We start from the raw sequence: 24,107 nt of genomic DNA, 5'->3' as shown, positions 1-24,107 counted from the left end.
TGGTGTTTGAAAATGATTATTTTTTGAAGATATGTCCTTTAACGGGGAATTTAATTTTATAGTATCTAGGCTATCTATTCTAGTCTATTGTAAGTTATATTCTACATAAATATTTTTTGTTTTTCCATTGCTTTAAAGAAATTTTTTATGGACACTAAGTCTCAATTCATAATTGAATTACTCTTTATTGTTTAACTTTTAAAGTAAATGAAAATAAGTTGTAATAATAAGGTGCGTGAATTGGAAATATTGTTAGAATCTAGCCAATTAAATTCGATCCTTACAGTAATCTTCCTCAGAAGGTCATGGGTGCTATTGGAACATGCCTTGTCCTAGAATTTACATAATTTATTTAGTCACATCCTTAACTGCCCCTTTGGTTCTGGAAATCATTTCTTTAAACGAAATTTACATTGATTCAAACTAAACGATTGTGGATGTCGTAGTGGAATATGTTAACCTGGTTTTAGGGAAAACTATCCAGAAAAGAAATTTCGTTTCCAGCAAGATAACGTACCATCATACACTTCTGGCACTTTAGAAGAAGTCACTTATGTTGGGACCTGTCTTGTGGATCATATGGATCAAAGTTCTTAGAAAATAAAGCTTGGATTCCACAGGTCCTTGATCTCTGGATCTTTCTATCCATATTATTCTGCAGGAAAGGGTCCAAGGCAATAGTAATTTAAAATTTGTGCTTCTCGAGCAACAAATTGTTAAACTTTAGGGAAATATACCCCTAGTTTGAAGCAAGTATACATTTATATAGAAGAAACTCTAATATTATTTCATTTAAACTTTAACGTCAACGAGAAATTTTTTGGAATGCTTAAACCGTCAAATAAATTTAAGGAAAAAGGGATTCTCTTTGTAAGAAAATTGAAAAATTCTCGCGATTTTGTGTAATTCTAATTCTTGGTCGTAATAAACCACTTAATTTTCAGTTACTCATTGCTATAGTTTGGTAATGTGTATTCGTATTATGAAATACGTTTTGAAAAGTTTTTTGTTAAGTGCAATTACCTGTGATCTAGTTAATACTTATTCTGTCAAATCTTTACATAGTTAATTGATTTCTTCGAAGAGAAATTCCAACAGAATGTTTATCAATTGACAACCTAAAAATTCTATCTTATTAGATACAAATTTAATTTGGCATCTAAGAATTCCAAAATAGATCCGAAAGATTACAATATCACCTATTTGTGACGATGATATATACACAGTTTACTCTGTACTTCCGTCACCATAAGCTTATCTGATGTTATATAATTTATAAGGTTATATACCTATATAAAAGTGTGTCATTCTTCATCAATTCACTAAAAAAGGAAATGAGTTTTATTAAAGTTTTTTTGCTCTGGCATGAAATGGCATGTAGTCAACGAAATTATTTCAGTCCTTTCTTTAAATAGCCAAATCCATAGAGCCTTTTTATGTGACATCAGCATTGTTGAAGTCAGCTATTTTGGGCTTTAAACAACCAAAGTCTAAAATAATTGAAATCCTTTTTTCATTTAATGAAAATAGTGAACTATTGCTGTGTATTTTTAAGTCAAAATGGGACCAAGGAATAAAAGGACTTAAACTTTATTATCCATCTCAAATATATCCCTCGATTGGCTAGCTTTATAATAACTGACCTTAAAATTTATTGAAAATATGTTATTACATCACTGTACAATTTTATTTCCATAGTGTAGCCAATAAATTAACTATTAGGATGAAGATAATTCTATATTTTTCTCTAATTATCCTACTTTTTCTTGAATCGATTTAAAAAATAAAATAAAATAAATGTGAAAATCTATCTATTTTTGGGAATACCCTTCTTAATTTATTTATGTTGAGCAATACTTTGATTTAATTCAAATATGACTTTTTTTTAAAATGGAATCAAGTTGTATCAAATACATCTGGTTTGTTTTTTTCCATCTTAATTGAGTTAATTGATGTAGTTTTTTAATCGGCAATTTTTCCATTATATATAACTAACTATATCAACTTAGAGCTCCCAAAAATGGTGACGCCCTCAATTATGACATCAATGCAAGGCAATTTAAAAGAACAAAAAAAAACCCACTTATTTCATCACAGAAGGCAATTTTCACAAAAAGTTTTTTTTCTTTTTTTTTATTAAATGAAGCAGTAAAAGAGTTCCTATTTGCAATCAATAACATCTCGTAAACCAACTTCTGAGTTCTCTTTTGTGTTTCTGCTACTGGAATGTTCAATTTCCGTTTCACTATGTACAAAGGAAAGTACGTCTATTAAATATGGATGAGTGGTGATCCAAGAAGTGGTCCATATGATTATGACTGCTCTAACTCCGCCTGGATGACAAATGCATCTTTAAAGCCAATATTTTATTTCTATCATACAAACTGTTGACCTTGATAACCCTGTTCTTTTCATCTGATAAACACAACAGCCATATCACTTTGAACCCTCTCAAACTTGCTATGGACAATGATATCAAAATTTATTATCTGTACTAAAATCCTTTTAACCACAACCGCTTAAAGTCTATGTTTCTGCATTTGAAAGTTTCGTGGCAGTAAATATTGAAAACTTGATTCCGTAAGAATAGGCAAGGAATTCTATAATTCCGTGGACAAAGCTATATTTCCAAGTCTTCTTAGGTAGTTTTGGCAAGGACCTTAGCATGTAGGGATTGTCAGGATTTTAAGGCGTTGGATTGTATCCAGTGAATATGAACGTTGTGATGCATCAATACATATTATTATCATCAGAAATAATCATAATGAAGCTGCCTCAGCTTCTTTAACTTCATGCAAAAGAAACTATTCTCAGGGTTATTCTCCAGAAATATCCCAAGAGTATAACACTGCACAAATCAATGCGAGAAGTGCTGACAGAAGAAGACACCCTTGAGTGATTGAAATTAGAAGAAAAATAAAGATGTATAAAATCTCGTAGCAGCAAAAAAAAAAAAAAAAAAAAAAAAAAACGATGAAAAAGTTACCACTCATAAAAAAGCTCATCCAAAATGATAGCATTATTTCAGTGTTATTGATCCCAAAAGCTTCACATAAAGAGGTAAACAATGCTTTGGAAAAAATGAATAAGGAATGGGAACCTGCAGACATGATCCCGAATGTAATTTATCTCATATGAAGGAGAAGTCTATGTGGGAAAATTCATCGAAGATGTGGAGAAAAGTTACAAGATTAGCTGCATAGTGAAATCTGGAATTTATCATTGTAAATGGCCAAAAAAAAGGAAGATTGATTCAATTACAGAGAAGATGTGATTGCATTAATAAACGTACCTCATATAGTTGGATCCAGAAGAAAATACCAAATCCCCGAGCTGGATTCGATATTGTCCAGTAAGGGCAATCAGAATCCCCATTATATCAAAATTAAATTACTTAGTCAAGTAATAAGTTATATAAATAAAAAATGTCATCACATGTAAAATAAAACTAAAAATATTGTTAAAATTATAAAAATAAATGACTGGAAATTTTATTACTATAAAATTGACAAGATTTTTTTTTAATGGACTTCTACACAAAACGTTCAGCTTAAACATAATTAATTTCAGTATCAAAATCTTGGTAAATGTTTTGGTCGAAGAAAAGTTACATACACAAAAAAAAGGTATGTTTTGGTACACCCGTTTGAACCCAACCACTGAATAAAATGTTTGTACCAGATTTTTCTACGTTTATTGAAATTTTCTAGATTCTCCTTCCGTAACAATTTAATGCTAACTTGGTAAATTTTTTTTTGACAAAACCAGATATTATTCAAAGTTGATCAAATGTTCTGTGTTACAAAATTCAAAAGATGCGGGACCTGAAACACCATGTATTATGTAACAATGTAAAAAATATTAATTATTTTTAACGAAATAATAGACGAGAAGAATTGAAACGCAATTAACACTGGTTAACAAGTCTAACAACATAATAAAAAGTAAACATATGAAATTTGAGGAAGGATAATTATGAAAGAGTATTATTATTAAATGTTATGTAGGTTTATGATCCTAAAAATCGTATCTGCGCATTTGAGCGAGATTATTTTCTGCAAGTTTCATCTTACATTATTGGTAAGAGTGAAAATTTATTTGAGATCATTTTAGCGATATTTCATACAATAAACATTGCATGATGAATGATGTCATTATTAGACGCAATTACTCACCAGAGGAGTGTTTAAAATCAAATGATAGAATCTCTAGCAGGATCAATTTACGTTTTTGTCAGATTTTATCTCAACTTCTTAAAATGAACGTTTGCCCTCTTTTCATGAAGGTACTACACTGATAGACCTTAACATAGACTTAACGACTAATGGCCGTTACCTTTACTGTATCATGCAACATTTATTCCAAAAAGAAACCGAAAAAAGGCCCGAAATCATCTGGTAGTAAGCCAAATTAGTCAATCACACCAACTGCTATTCCGTTCTTAAGTACTCCCAGACTATTATTATCATATTATTTTTCCACAATTTTTAAAATGAATTACATATATATTTCATAATATTAAAATCCTAGATTATATTTTATTCGATACTGTATTATAATACTGTTTTTTCATATTTTATTAAAAGTGTAGCAACACATTTATATTCCTATATAATAGCCAAAATGTCTTTATAGAAGTAATAAAATGACCAATATATATATACACTGGCAAGAAAAAGTTTGGAAAAAATACTTTCTCGAGATTTTCATCAATGTTTATGACTTTATTTATAAAAAATATTATGAAAAAAATAGATCCATTATTTGTCTATAAAATTCCAGGTGTTTTGGTCAGCCTTAATTTCATAAGTAATGTTTTTCTCTGGCAGGTATGAGAGATTGGTAGTTAATTCCTTCAGAATGGTTATCATTCTATCCTGAAGACGCAGACCATTCCTTCTGGACATAGATTAATTGAAAGGAAGTTTGTTTATCAACAAGACAACGACCCAAAATATACATCCAAGCTCTACAAAAACTCCTTGGAAAAGAAAGAACCCTCTCACATCTTATGTATAATGTAATGGCTAACTCAATCTCCTGATTTGGATCCAATAGAGCTATTATGGGAATACCTAGACAGAAAAGTTCAGGAAAAGTGCTCACAAGTAAGAATGAGTTGTGGAACATTTTGAAGAATACTTTGAATGAACTAACAGCAAGAATTTCAAAAGTCTGTAAAGCAGTTATAGCGGCAAAGGGAGGATTTTTTAATGAAGCTAAAATTTAAACAAAAATGCTTTGATTTTTAACAAATAAATGTTTATACCCATATTGAACCTTAATTTTTCTTCATTTTAATAGCCTAATTACTGTGTTACCTGATGATACAGTATTCATAATTTATGACTTCGTTTATTTATCAAAAAGAAGAAATTATGAAATAGCCATGACGTATCAAGTCTGAGGGGGGAATCGATAACTGACAACAAAATGCATAGGGTATTTTTAAATTAGTGAGGTAACGACGTGGGAAGTGTTTGAACACCATCATACTCAATTAAATTTTTAAATTCTTCTCTTTGCAGAAACTTACAGAGAGTTGATTCGCAATCTGACAAGAGCGTCAGTGGATCCAACTAGACTTATCTCATTTGTTTTTAAACACCCCTTTGTTGAGTAATGACTTGTGAAAATGGTATTATTCATCTTATAATGTTTAGGAATATGAAAACGTCATTGAAATTACTATCGTTGATAAGAAACTCACCCGAATAAAGGCAACTAAGATGGCACTCGCTGAAAACAGCGTCACTCAAAATGAGCTGACATGATATACAATGTATATTAATAGATTTGAAATATTTGAATGCATATACAATATAGATATACGAGTATATTGACAGGTTCAAAGCAGTACCCAAAAAGAGAATAAACAGTACTTGTCCAAGTTTAGAATTGGCGGGGCGCCAGCCTCACTCCAATATCCCTACATTAAACTGCTTCACAATGCAGTCGCAATAGAATTTTATATGGATGACAACATTTATGTAAATTCAAGCTAATGCACATAAAGTGTATTTTTTTGAGATGTTAATATTGCCATTGGGGTTAAAAATTTAAAAGATTGCGAGATATGAAGGCAGGATTTAAGTGTTAATGAACCGTTCACATTTCCTTAAACAGTCGATCGACTATTAAAATTTAATAGTTATTATATAAAAATCTGAATAGTCATGTACATACAGGGTGTATCTTATCTAGTGGTACACATTTCATTATTTTCAATCTGGAATGACATTGAGTGCAAAGTCAGGGAGAAGGACAGCAAAACATCTTATCTCTGAACAGAGAAAGCTGAGACGGTTAGAAAGAGCAAAGGCGATTCTAAATTTTCTCAAGGCCAACAAAAATTCGTGCAAAGTTGTACATAAAATTTCCCCGTTGATGCCACTATGAATAAGCAGAACAGCTACTACATCACAACAGAACATCGGTCAATGTCTCAGCTTCAGTAAGACTTGTTTTCAGAACAAAATATCCAGTGGCCAGGACAGGCGAAGTTTGCTCTCCCATTTTTGTGGAGAGATAGGAGGGTCTCAATGCAGATGCTTACATCGAACTTCTGAATAAGAAAATGCTACCTTAGGCAAAAGAAAATTTCGGGGGAAACTTTGTTTTCACTCAAGACGGAGCTCTGTGTCATAGCTAAAGTTGATAATATTGTAGAGAAAAACGCGTGCAAGGAAACGGGGGGGGGGAAATAAATATGGTATCATTGTATAAAATACTGATGTGATTATCAGCTGCCTGCTTTATCATGATTTTTGAGGGTATAACGAAAGTATTTATTAGCAAAATGTTTAATGAAGATATACTACTTATAATTGACTTAGACGTTTTTATCCGTTGCAGTAGATTTTATAACGTCACACTCCATGAAATTGACATTCATTATGAACCACTTTCTCAGAATAATAACTAATGAAACGACAAAGTAGAGTATTTCGATATATATTTGAAGTTCCAAGCTTAAAAAAGAAGGCTTTAATTAAATATAATCTACATACTAAAAAATATACCATCATACATTTAAGTTAAATTTACAAAATTAAACAATTGGAATCATATAAATAATAATAATAAATTATATATATAGAATATTGAAATAATAGATTGATCCAAATAATAATTTCTCGTTCTGACATCGGAATCCAGTTAAATATGTCATAACTTTAGGTTACAAAACACAAGTGAATGATAACGTTCTTGATTGATAGAAGAAGATATATATTATTTAATCAATGATGCCATAAGTATTTCTTCTCTTCTCCTCGCACGCTTTTCGATTCTTACCAAAATTAAATCATTGATTAAATAATATACATCTTCTTCTATCAAGAACGTTATCATTCCCGCCTATATTATTCAATATTAATATAATATTAGATGGGGATAGTCGTTAGAGAACTGAATAAAATGCTTAAAATAACGTCGCCTTCTGTCTGGATTTCTGAAAATGGAAGCCCAGGAATTTTGAAAATACTTACCGGATGATAAACAGATGGCTTGTCGGATTTGTCGATATAAATGTGCCTTTAGTCCCCTGTCTAGAATTACACGCCACTCATTATCCTCATCTCATATCAAGAGCATGGATATTCATCTAAAAAATCAAGTTAATGATGAATACATCAAGTCAGGAATTAACTCTGATCTCACACAGATGCTTATTACATGTAATATAGTAATATTGCTAATCATCCTACATTCAAAAACATTTATGAAGAAATACACGGGTAAACACGTCCATTCCCGAGGAACCATCATTAAATTAATGGAGGATGTTGTTACTAATGTCATTCCCCATTGTTAATTGTGAAGTTGAGATAATTTTCAGCATGTCTTGAGTCATCTACACCAAATTACGATCAAGTTATCAGTAAATGTATAAAATATTTACTAATTTCGAAATGGAACTCTAGATTTTGTACCATCTAACAGTAAACAGTTAAAATCTAACCATAAAATATGATTCTATTTTAGCTAAACATATAAAGAATTATGATACACAACTCATTAAATGGCAAAAACAACGGCTTAAATGGTCACAACAACGGGGGTAGTTGCATTGGGTGTAACATTATAATTAGCAATTGTGTGTATCCTTCATGATAATAGTATGTTGTTATACAAGCATAAATAACCGGATAAAAATCTTTTTTTGATGCTCTTAATAAGGAGTAATATCGCCGGACATTACTACATAATTAGCGTTTGCTCTAAATCTTTACGATGTCATGTTAGAAAACTACATTAAATCAAGAATGGTTGCCTGAATTGTCTTATCAATTATAAAGGAGTCTTATTTTTATATCTAAGATAAGTAATTAAGGTTTAAAATTTGACTGCATGGATTAACTTTTTTTTTTTTAGATAAACATGAAATAAATGAAAGTGGGATTCTAAAAGCTGTTCGTACTAAGATTGGAAGAAGATATGGATTTAAATCTAACATTATTTTATGATTTTGACATTTACTTTATTATTAATAATTATTAAGATCTCATCGGTAAAGATATATCTATCCTGTGCACAATTGTATATAGCAACTTCCACATGAAGAAGAGGGCTGATTATCTTTTTGATTAAACTCCACGCCTGGCTTGTGTTTTGCAACCTAAAGTTATGACATATTGAACTGAATTCCGATGTTAGAACAAGAAAATATTATTTGGATCAATCTATTATTTCAATATTCTGTGTTTATAATTTATTGTCATTATTAGTTATATGATTCTAATTGTTTAATTTTGTAAATTTAACTTAAATGTATGATGGTTTATTTTTTAGTATGTACATTATATTTCATACTAAGCCTTCTATTTTAAACTTTGAACTTCAAATATATTTCAAATACTCTACTTTGTCGTTTCATTAGCTATTATTCTGAGAATAAGGTTCATAATGAATTATAATTTCATGGGGTGTGATTTTTTCAAATCTACTGTAACGGATAAAAAACGTCTACGTAGTATTATACGTAGTATATTTTCATTAAATATTTTGCTAATAAATACTTTCGTTATACCCTCAAAAATCATAATAAAGCAGGCAACTGATAAATACTGATGTGATGCTCAGTGAGAATCCTTAAAAATTGAAAATAATAAAATGTGTACCACTAAACAAGATCAACTTTGTACTTCTACACATAAATTCCCATAAAATTCAGTTGTCAGCATCAACCCTACGTTATTTTGAAAATTGATAATAGGGTTAATTAGTTGTAGAACTACTTATTTGATTATTTTTAAAAAGTTAATTTGAGTTAAAGCTTTTACTTAATTTTAATATTTGGTAGACAATTTAAGGATATATTAATTGTATCAGTCGAAGCATTTATTCAATTTTGAATTTTAATAATCAGTTGACAGGTAAAAGAATTATGAATACATTTGTATTTTCCTCTTAACAACTCTCGGAATAACGTAGGGGATTTACAACCAACTGAACAATAAGGCCATTTATGCAATACAATATTATAAAAAGCTTCCTTTTTGTCAAACTCACGTTGATACAATTAAGGAAATTTGGGAATTTACTTTGTTATATTCGGGCTATTAATTTTGTTTTAAAAAGAAGGGAAGAAATCAAGATATTGCATTTTGTAAAAAAACAAAAAAAAAAAAAAACAGTCATTCAAAGAAACGTCTTTCACAAATAAAAAAAAGACATATAATTAATATTATGGCAAAATTACAATTGTTGTTCCCTAAAAGAAAATACCACCTCATACATCAGCAGGGCTAAGATAAATATATGGTGTTCTTTTTTCCCTTTTTTTTTTAAATTTAATTTCCAATTTTGTTTTAGAAAATAAAATGAAAAACCATTTTTATGTTTTGTTTTTTTAAATTTACATATTTTGGAAAAGATATTCCTTATTAAATTTCTATTGACAAAAGATTTATTAAATAATGAAAAATCTCCTCTTTACAGTGCCTTATTTTGATAATTCAAGTTTTTGGAAGAAAAATTCAAAAATTTTAAATATTACATTTTTTGGAAAAAAATTTCAAAAATCCAAAGCTATTCACAAAAAATTAAATTTTTTGGAAAAATCTATGTTTTCTCTTCAAGAATAAAATAATAATGATGATAGCTTTGAAAATAAAGAAAACTGTTCCGGTTGCAAATAAAAGAAGAGTGGAATCTGACATTGTCATATTTTTTAGGGTATACCTATGTTATGTTTGCTGTTGAATGCAATTGAGGTTCAATGCACCTTCAACTTTTCGTTTGTGATTATTATTATGTATGTCTTTTATAAGGATTCAAGTCAATATTAAGTGCATGTATTTTAGGGATGTTTTACCCTCATAGATCAAGGCCAAAATCAACTATTTATAGAGAGAAAAGTGAGGTTCTTTCTTTTCCCTCGATTTACTGAGTGCCCAGCCTCTTAGGAATGTTTTTATTTTCCTTCTTTTTCTTAAGGGGGAATTATAAGTTAGATAAGTACATAGACGTACATACACACACATAATATATTGTTCACTATACAGACATCATCATTCGTTTGAACGACTTTTCTCCCCATTTTTATTGTTATATTTTCCCTATAGTGAGTAGTCAAAAGAATTGATCTCGGGATCCTATTCTTCTTTTGTCCCTTGTTGTGTGAGCACAAACATATTTTGTGATAGAAAGATCCGCATAATATATAATCCAAGTAACCTTAGTGCAATTCATGTAAGGAGTCAAGATGAGAGGACATCATATTATCGTATTCACTCTGTTCTTTCTTATTCACAAAGGTAAGGAAGGTATCGTTTGAGCTATGCACTTTATTTATTTTTGTTTTTTGAGAGAAATTATCCCCCATTTCAAGGATCGTAAAAGTGACTTTTATTTTGTATTGTTATTTATTGCTCTAGGACTGTGAGTTGCAACCTTTTCATCACTGTGAGAACCTATAGTATTTTTTTAATATCTTACAATATATATTTTAATATGCTCAATTAAATGTTATACCTTTCATTGAATTGAATCTTTGTTGGATCCCTTGACGACCCACTGTTCTAGGGACACATTTTATTTTTATTGAACTGTTTCCTTCCTTGTTCTAATTCCAAGTATAGATGATCAAATCCCCATGATAACTTCATCCATCTCTGACTACAAATACATTTTTGTTTTACCCTGCCAAAGTCCCGTACCTTCCATCAGGTCGCGCTCTTGATTGAAAAAAATGTCCCCTCATTTATTTATTATTGTCCATATCCCTAACAAGATCGGAATTTGATCCGCCACACAAATTGGACAAGTTTTTTTCTTCCTCTGCGGTCTGATACATCAAAAAACACTATACTTCCATTTATCAAAAGAGTGCGAAAAAATACTTCTTTAACTAAACATATTCGTGTGATTTCTAAGATAAATAACAGGGTATTGCTATCAGTAAATACCAGTCATTTTCAACCTTTTTCCTAATTGTGGAGTCCTATATCATTTTATAATTTCTTTCTGGATATAAAATATTCTTAACCAAATGTTTTATCTAGTATTGATGTAATTTTTCCATTGACGATACACCATGGAGAACAAGGGCTCCTGGGAACCCCAATTGGGGACGACTGGTAAATACTTTGAATTTTGTAGAGTTTTATTTAAATTCCTTTTAAGAGAAAATCAGGTTGATAAAAGTTTTACATAAAGTCTACATACTTATAAAATATTTTTATATACAGACATAGCTTTAGAAATGCCCATGGATAGTTTGAATCAGTAGTGATCTGGCTCAACCTTCACTGAGAATTGTATTTGTAAATATTATCGTCCTATTCTAAATATTGACTAAATTGGAAATTTTTTATTATTTAGTAATGAAAAATTTGCGAAAAAAGGAAAAAAAATTGTCTTCACTTTAACAGCCTTCTACATAGGGTCATAGGGGACTTGAATACTCATTGCTAGGCTGTGATTGATTTTCATAGTATTAACCTTCCACAATGATTGTGTTATTTTTTTTAGCAATCTTTCTTTAGAATATCTTATTCCTAAATACTTGAGCGTTCATACACTGATTTCCACAACGATTAATGATAATTGGGCAATTAATTAATTCAAGATTAATAACCCCAAAAGCCTTTTGAGTTTGTTATGTTCCCTTGACGACATTTGAAGTACATCATATACTAATTTGTGCTCCCATTAGTCTTCCTTCCAATGTCTCTTTAGCAAGGACCTTCATTGTACATATAGCATATATTATTAGTTCAATTTAATCGAATTCCCTCTTGACTTTAATCCATTTACATAATTGTCATGAGATGTTAATAATTGACCTAAAATATATTAATTTACTTCTCACAGGTTCCTCTACACTCTGCTATATTGGTAACTCATCCTTCCATCGAATCTCTGACATCATTGATTGCACCAATAATGGATTATCGGAAACAGAGCTTTATTGCAGGAACATTACATCCCCAGATGGATCCATTCATCGAAGTTGTGTCTCCATGTCTCAATATGATTCCTCCTGGGAGGAATTCGGTTGTCAAAGCTCCAATGGGGGATTTATTCGATGTATTTGTGGTCATGATTTTTGTAATGTTCCTTGGAGCTATGATTCATCATCATCTTCTTCTGTGAAGAAATCTATAGGCTTTCTCTACTCTCTTCTACTTATTTGTTCAGGATCTTTCTTCCACTAAAGAAACAAAGAAACCATCCAAAGGAAGAAAAAATACTTATTGATTAGAATGATTATACATAGAGATATACATACATTTATATATTTTATTTATTTACAAAATTTATTTTTAATTAAATATGATTGATTAATATATATTTACAGCCAACTCATTTTCTATGTTTCTTAGTGTATGGTGTACTTAAAGGGATCCCCGCATACTCAAACAAGTTGGCCTTAATCGATAAATTAGACTCTCTTGAGTCTGAATATATATCTTTCTATATACATTAATAAAAACTAAGCCATTGCTGAGAAAATCAGGCCTTTTTAAATTAAATTTTGATAATTTATGGCTTCACGATTCAACCTGAATTATCCTAAATTAAAAATGACGTCATGCTGTGATTTTAAAACGAAGCGCACAATACTTGTTTACTTAATCCCAGAGCTTATAAATTTAAACTAGGACTTGACTGAAACACACTACCATTAGGATTCGGAAAAATTGGACTCAAATACAACTCTGTGTCCAACTCCATCTTTTATCTGTCTCCAAATTTCTATTATGAGATCTTGTCTACGACTAAAGAATCAAGAGGTGTCATTAACGTATGGATATTATAAATTGATTGAAAAGTAGAAAACGATCCTTGCACTGAGAGGTTTGCTTAAATTTATTAGGGCTGGGATTAAGTCACCGAATATTACACGTTTAATTTTAAATGAGTGTATAACGTTAATCCAGATGGAAACATGACGTTACCAAAGTAAATACTTAATTTAAAAAGGCAAGATATTACTTCTATTGCATTTTTAAAACAATGTTCGTATTGGGAACATTTTTTTTGAGCTCCCGCTTGATTCGGGACAGTACGCTGGGTAACAAGATTATTTTATATCAATAACACTAGTCAACAAAATTTTAACTTTTTTTGCCTTTGAATTACAATTACTTTATATCATATATATATAGCATGTGATACAACGTATAATGATCAATTGAGAGTTTTTAAAATATCAAAATTTGAGCTATGGGAACTTTGGAGTGTAATTGTATATATCAACAACTGATATTTTATCAATGATAGAATTGAAGACTCAGTCTAATTTTATAACAACTATAATTTTAAGGAATCAAAGTAGCTTTTCTACAAGCTAGTATAATGTGTAATGTTAAATAGATTGAATTTACTAAGGTGCAAAATTTAGTAAAATGCCTCATTTGAACACAATGTTTTGATGCACTATGAGAGCCTTTTTTAAATATAGTATGAAAGATAAATTTTAAGTTTTCTTAAATTACACAGCGGATTTGTGGATATGAAATCTTTTTATATATTTACAGTTCCATAATTGTGGTTTTGTTATGAGGGCAGCTGATTTTTTTAATTGTAAGGGCCTGGTTGGAGTGACTTTTCCACCGCTGATTACAACTCGGATTTATGCATTAAAACACTATACTACAAAATTCAGGTTTAGAAACCTCCGTTTGCTAAAACTCACATTTATTATTATTTAAGCTGTATAACACAAAAATGACAATTTAAAGTTTCAACTACAATAGATTTGGCCTTTAGAGTCTTTTTTTTTCTTCATATTTTTAGAGTTTATGTAGTAATCATGTAAGGACATATTTTGAAGTGGAATATCTGTATGGTAAATGAAAATTCAAGCTAACAACAATTTATAAAAAAAATTCGAAAAATTTAATACTTATTAAGTATTCTTGAATACAGATCCTACAAGATGTGTCTCATCATACAAAAATCAATTAAAATGAAGGATCATATTTAGAATCTAATAGTTTTTTGCATATTTTTTCAATTATTTTATATTATAGCTTAAACTAAAGAATAAGCCTTATATTACAACTTAAAAAGATTTCCTGTAAAAAAAAAAAAATGTTATTTAAGACATAGAACACGAAAACAACCATTAAAATTTTCAATTGCAGAAAGTTTGGCCTTTAGAGGCTTTATTTTTTTTAAATAACGTTTTTTTAGTATAGTTTCAATTCAGAGCCATATTTTGAAATGAAATAACTATCTATATACTGGGTGTAGAAAAAGTAATGAGCCCTTCTAAAGGTACAGTTTTGAATATATTAAATGTTAAAGTTCTGATTATTTTTGAATAGCTTAGATTCTAAGCCTTTGCTTGTTGTACATGTTGTGAACAAAAATTATGTATATGTCGCGATGGAGGCAAGAAGAGCCATCATATGCAATTTAATCCGTACCGGGAGTACCACTTCCGACATCATGAAGACCTCAAATGTTAGCACCGCCAAAGTCCATCGGTTCAGAAATCGTTTGGCCGATGGGGACAACCTTAAGAACAAACCCAAGAGTGGAAGAACCACCAAAGTGAAGCCTGAAGACATAATGGAGGCCTTTAAGGTCAACCCAATGATGAACACATCAGAGTATGCCAAGAAGAAGAAGGTGCATCGGTCAACTTTGGTCAAGGCCATCCAAAATGCTGGAGGAAGGTCGCTTAGTAGAATTGAGAAGCCACTCCTGTCCCAACTTAAAAAGAACTCCGTCTTCATCGATATCAACAACTCTTAGTGATCTGAAACACATTAGCAAACGGGTAACTTATTACTCTGATGAAAAGACCTTTAATGTTGACCCCGTCTACAACAAGCAAAATAATCTGCTGGTATGCTTTGGCAAGCCTGACAACAGCATCAGGAAAGTCACCAAGACCAAACATCCGGCCTCTGTGATTATGTGTGTTTGTGGGGGGGGTATGGTCTCAACTGGAGAAAAAAATGCCTCCAATAGGATACCGGTTACCTGCGGCCTACTACTTGATGGTGCTGAAGGAAAATGTGATCCCGAGGTCACTTAGACTATGAAGAACTCCAAGAAAGCTACGTGGCCCATACTACTAATATTGTACAAGAGTGGATGGGTTGCACTGTTAACTTCGTCAGCTATTTTCAGTTTCGTCTCGTCTTCGTCAGAGATCGTCATTGTTTCGTCATAGTTATCTTTTATTTCGTCTTCGTCAGAGATCGTCATTGTCTCGTCATAGTTATCTTTTATTCCGTCTTCGTCAGAGTTTCGTCTTCGTCAGAATTTTGTTTTCGTCACAGTTTTGTCTTCCTCAGAGTTTCGTCATGATTTTTGTCAGATTTTCGTCTTTATCAGAGTTTCCTCTGCATTAGCAATAATTTTACTCGTTTGTTTATACTTTCTTATAAATAAATAACGTTTGAAAAATAGGGATTTAAAGTACAAATAAATACTTCAATATGGCCGGAGTAGGTTCATAACCCACAACCAAATCATTGTAATTGGCAAAAGAAACTCTTATTCTAGACTTTATTTACTTTTTCTGTCCACAGGTTGTGCAATATACCAGCTGGGCACTTAGTGGGGTCAAAACCCAAAAGCCAATTTCACTCATTTTGTACATTACTTCTAGAGTATAACCAAATTTTTTAGTTATATGATACATTTTACTTCCTATTGGGTTTGCAAAGGCGTCCGTAAGGGGCGGGCTGGAGAGGCTGTATCCCTCACAAAGTAAAATATTTTTGTTATTTTATTAGAAATTAGTTTTCGTTGTTCTGGCAAATTATGCAACAGAGCAAAAAAATTTAATATCGATATCTTTTTTCTAAAAAATTTAGTCCTCACTGCGTAGCTAAAAAGATTTGATATTTGAAATTTAATTTTTAAAATTTTGGATTTTGTTTTTCCAAAAAATTTAATTTTTTGGAAATAGCTATGGATTTTTGAATTTTTTTCAAAAAATTCCAACAACCAAGCCCTCTTCAAAATATAATCCCGCGGACGCCCTTGGGTCAGCATCAATAATAGAGGGTTCAGGTCTAGAAACGTTTAAGAGGCAAATTAAAAGTTAGAAAGTAAAATATTCAAAATTCGTTAAATTTTAGTCCAGGTTGTGAATCCTTCATGAATCTGAGAGATTTTTTTTTTTTACAAACATTCTCATTCTTTGTGGCCAGTGTTCCTTTTTCTATGTATTCACAGTCGTAATAGGCGAATATTTACTTGTTTAATTTGTTTGGTGTTCCAATATTAATTTATTCTTTTATAATTGAGTACAATATCTTTTAACACGTAATGATTTTACAAAAAAGCGTACCAACAATAAAAATATCGGTGCGAGTGATTGGAAAAACTTTGTAAGAAATATTTCATTTCATTTTTTTACCTACTAATTATGAATTCAAATGCAGCTAAAAACCATTACATACAAATTGATTGACATTCCTAGTTATTCAAGTTCAAATCCATGAGGTGTATAATTTGAAAAAATACGTAAAAAAAATTTATATTCTAATTCATTATTGTAATATTCGTGACTTTTTTTCAGATTCCCCCCCCCCTTCAAAAAAGAAAGAAAGAGAAACGTTGAAGAGATATTTAGTGCATATACTTACATACCATTTACTTTAATGAAAGATACCTGATGCAGACTCAGTACGAAATATTCTGTAGTGAGTGAAGATCAAAATTTTATGTGGCCTTGATAACAATATTACAAAACACCTGGGCCTTCAATGAATTAATTTAAATGAATTAAATACGTTAATATTCGCCTATTATTATGAAGGAGGAGTATGGACACATCAAAATAGTACTTGAACGATTGAAATACCTCGATCACCAGTGGTTAATCTATGTAGATTTAAAAAGGGTGAACTTCCTTTTGGGTCAACAAGGAGGTTACACAAAATACCCTTGTTTCCTTTGCTACTGGGATAGTAGAGCTGACAAGGATCACTGGAATGGAATGGTCATCAAGGCATGCGTTGGTACCTGGAGAGAAGAATGTCATTAATGAACCACTAGTTGATCGAAAAAACATCATCCTTCCACCACTGCACATCAAACTCGGTATTATGAAGCAGTTTGTAAAAGCTCTTGATCACAATGATGATTGTTTTCGATACATATGTTCAACCTTTCCGAGTCTTAGTGATGCGAAAAAAAAGGGTGGGGACATTCGATGGACCCCAGATCAGAACATTACTCAGGGTCATATATTTCATTGAGAGGATGACCGCTGTCGAATCTCGAGCGTGGACTGCATTTACTAATGTGGTGCAGGGTCTTCTTGGGAACAAGAAAAACGACAATTACCAAGAGATTGTGGATGAACTTCTCCTTAGTCCACGAGAGCTCAGGAGCTAATATGTTTGTCTACAAACTAATCATACACTGCTCCTGCATCTAATGTTTTGATATAACATTCTATGTTTGTAATAATATTGAATTTTGTCAAATATGTGTTAGTACTTTCTTGGTTTGTATTTTTTTTAGTTTTGTATGTTTAAACAAAATTAGATTGTTGTGTCTTGTATTGAAAAATAAAATAAAACCTTTTAATCAATCTATAGTTCAAAAACCTGATGTGTTAACCAACAACTAGTGACACATTGAAATCAGCAGCCAATATGCAAATAAAATCACAAAAAACAAAAATAATGTATTATTTTTCTCTCATAAATTAAGGATTTTGGTATGTGTTGTAGTATTTTTTCATCACCCCGTTATTCAAAAACTTGATGTGATAGGCAAAAACTAATGACAGATTTGGAATTAGCACCCAAAATCGAGTCAGATTCACTTTAAAAACCCCATACAAAAAAATTGTGTTGGCCAGTGTTATGAGTATTTTAATTACTACTAGGAGGCAAGTCTCAGTACTTTTTCTACACAAATGAAAATTTAAGCTAATAGCAGCTGATAAAAAAATATTACAGCATTCAAGAAATAGTTTATTTATTAAGTTATATTACATACAGTTCTTACAAAATGTATCCAATCATACTAAAATCCAGTAAATTGAAGGACCACATTTTGAAGCTAATATTTTTTCCAATTGTTTTGTATTAGAGCTAAAACTAAAGAATAAACCTTATTTTACTACTTAAAAATATTTGTTGATTTTTAAATAAAGGCTTTAAAGACCAATCATTCTACGACTTAAATAACAATAATAAATGTGGACTTAAGCTGGAGTCCGAAAATGCTGTTGCATAGTTTCATTCATGTTATTGTTGTCTTGGGCAGAGTACGTGGAGTATTAGGTTCGGGAAACTAATTTGGAAGCCCTTTTGAAAATATGAAATATTACTTTTTACAAAAAAGAAAAAAAATATTCTCATAAAAAAACGTAACTCGATTTAAAAAGGTTAAGAAAAGTCTTCTATTATTTTTAGGAAAAATGAAATTACCATTTCATATTAGAGTAAAATAGATAAAATTTCAAACCTGAAAGAAAAATACTAGTACCAGCCCAAGTCTTGGGTCTTTAAAGAGGTATAATAATGCAATAATTATATTTGTATATTAATAAATTATATGAAGTTGATATATTTATTGAATATAATGGACATATATTACAAAAAAAAATGAGGTAACTTCATTAATTGACTTTATAAATAAATTAAACAATAAAAAAACACTGATATTGGAATTAAATTAAGATAATAGATACTAAAATTTTAATTTAATAGTCTTAATCTCTTAATTAATTTTCTATGGAATCGATTATGAAAGGGAAAATTAAGATAGTTTATTAATTTTACATCTAGTCTTGAAATTCACTTGTTAAATTCATGGATGTTGCGTTGTTAGTTATAGAGTAATTCATGATATTACACTTTGCAACAAAATAAAGGTCTTGGAATAGCCACAGGCTGAAACCTACAATTATTAATGTTATTTAAGCCGTAAACCACGACAATGACCATTAAAACATTAAACCCCTAAGTTTGGCCTTGACAGCCTTTAAAAAAAATCAAGTTTTAAGGGTATAGCTACAATTGAGTACCTTATTTCGAAATGAAAGGATTTGAAAAATGAATAATTTATTACTTTATCTTTATTACAATTAATAATAAAGTATATGACCACTAAAAATAGAGTAAAATTGTTGTGTCTACACACTCAACCCGCTTGACCCCTTAATATAAATCTACTCTTTTATTTCTTTGATTATGTGTACCTTATCTTACTTTTATGATATTTTACATATGCAATTTCAGTCTGTGAACCTCCACAAGGATGTTGCCAGCCCTTCTGTCTATTATATCTTTATATAAAATATATTACCCCTTTTGTTAAATCTCAATCCAGCCTCATTCTTTCTTCCCGACGTTCGTATCTTCCTGGCCCCTGGCCTGGAGACAAGATTAGTAAAGAAACACATTGGGCACGAGGATTGGATCAGAATCACGTGACCTTCCTACTGTGAGATCGTCGTCAAAGCTAGCCCTGTTGGAGTTAGACAATCCTCTTCATCGACGGGGAGACTCCTAGTCCGTCTCCGAAAGTCTGAGCACTATGGTTTGTGCCTTTTGGAGGATGGAAGATAACTATGGTCATTGACAAGAGGTGATGTGTGTGTCCGCGTTAGGGACCACATCATTCAATGTGGATTTCGTCCCATGAAGTTCCGGTTCTCCAACGTGACTGCTCTCCCGTTGACCCCGTTGTCCTTTATTTCTCTCGGTTGTCCTGGATTCCTTTTATAAATATTTTGTATCTCTTCAACATCGTCAAGACAATAGCGACAAGAATTCTTTTATTTATTGTCAACCTTCGTTAAGACACAGCAAAAATTAAGGACCTTACTTAAAAGCGAATATATACATTTTTTTCTTCAAGTGCATTGTATCGAGACTGACGTTATAGAATATACCTTACATTTGAATTAAAAAAAATGCTTTTAAATTGATTGATTTTTGTTCAATTTAGTTTTGAATATTTAATAGGTTGTGTGAATATATATTGCATTAATATTCCGGAGGATCTAATTATATCGTTTAAATATACCAATTAATCAATTATTTTGAATATGAAGCCTTTACAAACTTGTTTTAAGCTCCTTACCTCCAGCCCCACACCCTGCGGACGTCCCAGGTTATACCACCAACACTTTCCTTATTTCACAAATTTATTTTAGTTTCAAATATCTAACAAGGATGCGTATCTTTAGGGTGTCCATACGAAGAGGTCTGTGTTGTGGAGGTATTTGAGTTGGAAAAAATGGAATGACAGTTATAAAATTTTGTGTGTTATTAGAAAATCTGTATTAAAAAGTTACTTCAAATATTCAACACAAATTATAAGAGTGTTCAAAGAAAAAATACTAATGACGATGCTGAGATGCAGAGTTAAGAAAGTCTTTCAAGTCTTTTGAAGTCTTTTCAAGCAGAAAAAGGTTCAAAACAAAGGTACAAAAAATGCAAAAAACTTCTGCGTCACTAGCCGACAAAAAAAGTACTCTCGGTGTCAACTAAATGGATTTTGTGGTCTTTAATTTGCCACTTGCCTTAGCTTTGGTCTTGAACTAAAATATATCTTTTATAAACAATAAAAAGGCTCCAAAGAAACAGACCCATTTCAAATATTTTTTCTATTATCATTCCTTTTTTCCCCAATTCAATTCAAGCCGGTCAATATCTTATTCACCTCAAAAAAATCAATTTATATTTAAATCCTTTATCTGAGAGGTAAATAAGATCCACATATTACTATATATGTAAGCTATCGTATTGGTAATTATTAGTTATCATCAATTTGATGTCAATGACATAAAAATATGTTTTCACTAACATCAACAGATATTTTAATATAACAATCCCGGAATATACATACTTTATATAAATAAACATGTATCCCTATAAATGTAAATCTATTTAGGTCGGCGTTAAAAGAAAAGCCATAACACGGCGTTTATCTGTATATATGAGAAAAGAACACGTCATCTATTAATTAATAAAGCGTTGATTCATTCTCTCAATATTTTTTAGTTCAATCACTTTTTAATCTGTATATATTTTGCAGTTAAACTAAGAAATCCATTAATGTGCAAAATAATTAGGGGTCTTGGTTTTTTGGGGGATTTTTTTCTTCAAAAAAATTCAAAAATCCTATAAACAAGAAAAAAAATTCACGTTCCGTTTTATTTGATTTGCTAGTGTATATCGAGGATGTTGCCAGCCTATACCGAAACCACTTCTGTGACCATGTTGTAAAGGGGGTTGAGTGTATTATTCTTGGATTGATTACTTCCTCTTCCATGTTAAGTTTCTTCCAGCGTTTTGCCACCAACATGCTTGGTTGTGATTTTATTTTTATTCCAGTTATTATTTTTTTTGTTTTTTTCCTTCCCACTGAACAAATTTCTATGAAAAAGGGGATTCGTGGGCCTTGTTCTATGTAATCATGGAAGTAAACCCTGCGTGAAGAATACGGTTTGCAATATTTCCTGAATATATCATTCATACAATTTTCACCTGAATGCTGCGTTCGTAAATTATGGGCCGTTGTCAGAGTGTATGACTTTAGGGAAACCAAAACGTGAGAAACCATTGAATCAGTTGTCTCAGCGTCGCTAATGTGGACGTATCTTTCATATAGTCTGCTTCAATCCATTTGGATCCTCCATCCATCATAACCATAATGAACCGACCTTTAAATTGAGCGTGGTCGATATGTACTCTTTCCCACTCAGAGGCTGGAGGGAACAGAGTAAACTCAGACGGAGGAATTGAGCTGAGTTCTTGGCACACTTTGCATGGTTGGACTAAGTCCTCAATATCTGCGAAAGGACGGCTCACAGACCAACAGGGGAAGCATCCGTCGACAAGACCAATGGTTGAGACGGATCATAGTGCAGAAGAATAGGTCCAATAGAGACTGCATAAAACTCCAATAAAACTGACCTGCATCTCCTTCGTCCACTCAAAGTTTGCACCTTTCCTCGACAATTCATGAAGTGGAGCCGCCTCAGTAGAGAGGTTAGGAACGAAGTGAGCGTAGTTTGAATCCATACCCAGGCAGGATTTGACTTCCTTACATAATGAAAATACAGAGAAGTTCAAGATGGGACGAATAAGTTACGGATCCAGCCGCCTGCCTTGCTTTGACACACACTATGACACCCAAATATGTCAGTTCGTTCTTCAATATGTTACACTTATGTAATTTCAGACAAGCACCAGCCTAGGTAATCCGACCATACACTTCCTCCAACGTCCTGAGGTGCTCATCTCTTGACTTTGAAAAGATGAGGACGTCATCAATGTAGACCTTCACTCATGGGATTCCCTAAAAAAGCTTATCTTGTGCGGCCTGCACAAAAGCAGGAGCCGACTCAAGTCCTTATGATAGGACATTGTATCTGAAGAGCCCTATTGGGGTATTAATAACAAAACATCTTTTTTGCGTACTACTCATAGCAGTGGGGAAGGCCAACTGAGGAAAATAGCTAGACTCGGCGAGATCCGCAAATAACTCATCAGAATGGAGGATAGAGTATAAATGCTTATCCACAATGGGAGAGATCGTGTCTGTGAAATCAGCACCAATACTCACTTTGCCATTAGGCTTTAACACAGCGCCTATAGGAGACACCCACTCTGAAGACTGCACTCTACTAAGTGCCGCCAATCCACCATGTCTGAAGTTCATCAGCCACGTGCTCACGCACTAGAGGTACGGGGTGCGCGCGTATGTAACGCAGATATGTGTTCTCGTTAAGGTGTACCCTTACCTTTATATGTTTCGTATGAGAACACGATTCTTCAAAAATAGCCTTGTACTTCTTTCTTAGATATTCCACTCTTTCCATGTCTTCTTGTTGGGCACGGCATATATTAGGGTGGTTGGGTAATGTAACAAAACCAAAACTCAGGGAGTCACGTAACCCCAGTATTGGTTGACCCACCTCTGTAATCATGAAGCGTCTCGCCACGGAAATTGCATCATCAGTTGACATGCTAAAGTAGATAGAGCCAATAGTGTTGATCTTTCCGCCACCAAATACCTGAATAAGCCCTATATTTTCAATTAATTTTACTTCCAGTAACGTATTGACTCGGAAGAATGTTTACATTGGAACCCCAGATCCAGTAAAAACTTGATTCTTTGACCATCAACATTGAAATATGCATACGCCCTCTCATACTCTACCTTTGATACTTTGAATGAAATTTATGACGCCGACGACCTGTGAGACTTACAGCAAATGGCAAAATCACCTGTTTTGCCACACTTGTTATACTAACGTCCCGTTGCAGGACACTCGGACTTAATAAATACATGTCTACCGTTGCAAAAGCTACAACACTTACGTGCTTTAGGTGTGGAGCTTGACTTATATACTGACTTCTTCTTGAACGGCTTGTGTAGACCTTTAGGTCCCTTGTACTCCGACACAATATACTTTAGGACACTCCCTACAATTATTTCGTCTTCAAATGAGGCAGAATATATGAATTTCCCAAACTTAACTTGGCGTCTCAGGCTGGTGATGAAGTAATCAATGGGTTCCCCTATAACCTGTTTGATTTCGGACAGCCTAAACCGCTCAGACATAACTGACTCAGTAGGACAGAGGGACTTTGACATCACCCTAATTGCCGCTTCCCACTCATCTTCCTCTATCTCTGGAAACACGCTGAGGGTCT

The 24,107-nt window shown here is 32.0% G+C and overlaps 1 protein-coding gene across 1 annotated transcript; it reads left to right on the top strand.

Moving 5' to 3' along the window:
- The first annotated feature begins 10,496 nt into the window (after positions 1 to 10,496).
- Positions 10,497 to 12,809, top strand: LOC121114775 (uncharacterized). The gene is made up of 2 exons (XM_040708832.2): positions 10,497 to 10,760; positions 12,319 to 12,809. Exons 1-2 carry the CDS (start codon positions 10,709 to 10,711, stop codon positions 12,660 to 12,662), a joined length of 396 nt encoding a protein of 131 aa, XP_040564766.1. The 5' UTR covers positions 10,497 to 10,708; the 3' UTR covers positions 12,663 to 12,809.
- The last annotated feature ends 11,298 nt before the right edge of the window (positions 12,810 to 24,107 follow it).

The sequence above is a fragment of the Lepeophtheirus salmonis genome, chromosome 3 (genome assembly GCF_016086655.4).
Source record: "Lepeophtheirus salmonis chromosome 3, UVic_Lsal_1.4, whole genome shotgun sequence".
Taxonomy (NCBI): domain Eukaryota; kingdom Metazoa; phylum Arthropoda; class Copepoda; order Siphonostomatoida; family Caligidae; genus Lepeophtheirus; species Lepeophtheirus salmonis.
This window is presented reverse-complemented; position numbering and strand designations above follow the sequence as displayed.

Coding starts and splice junctions, on each gene's coding strand:
- LOC121114775 (XM_040708832.2), top strand. CDS start 10,709: ATGAGAGGACATCATATTATCGTATTCACTCTGTTCTTTCTTATTCAC. Junction 10,761..12,318: donor GTTCTTTCTTATTCACAAAG/GTAAGGAAGGTA, acceptor TACTTCTCACAG/GTTCCTCTACACTCTGCTAT.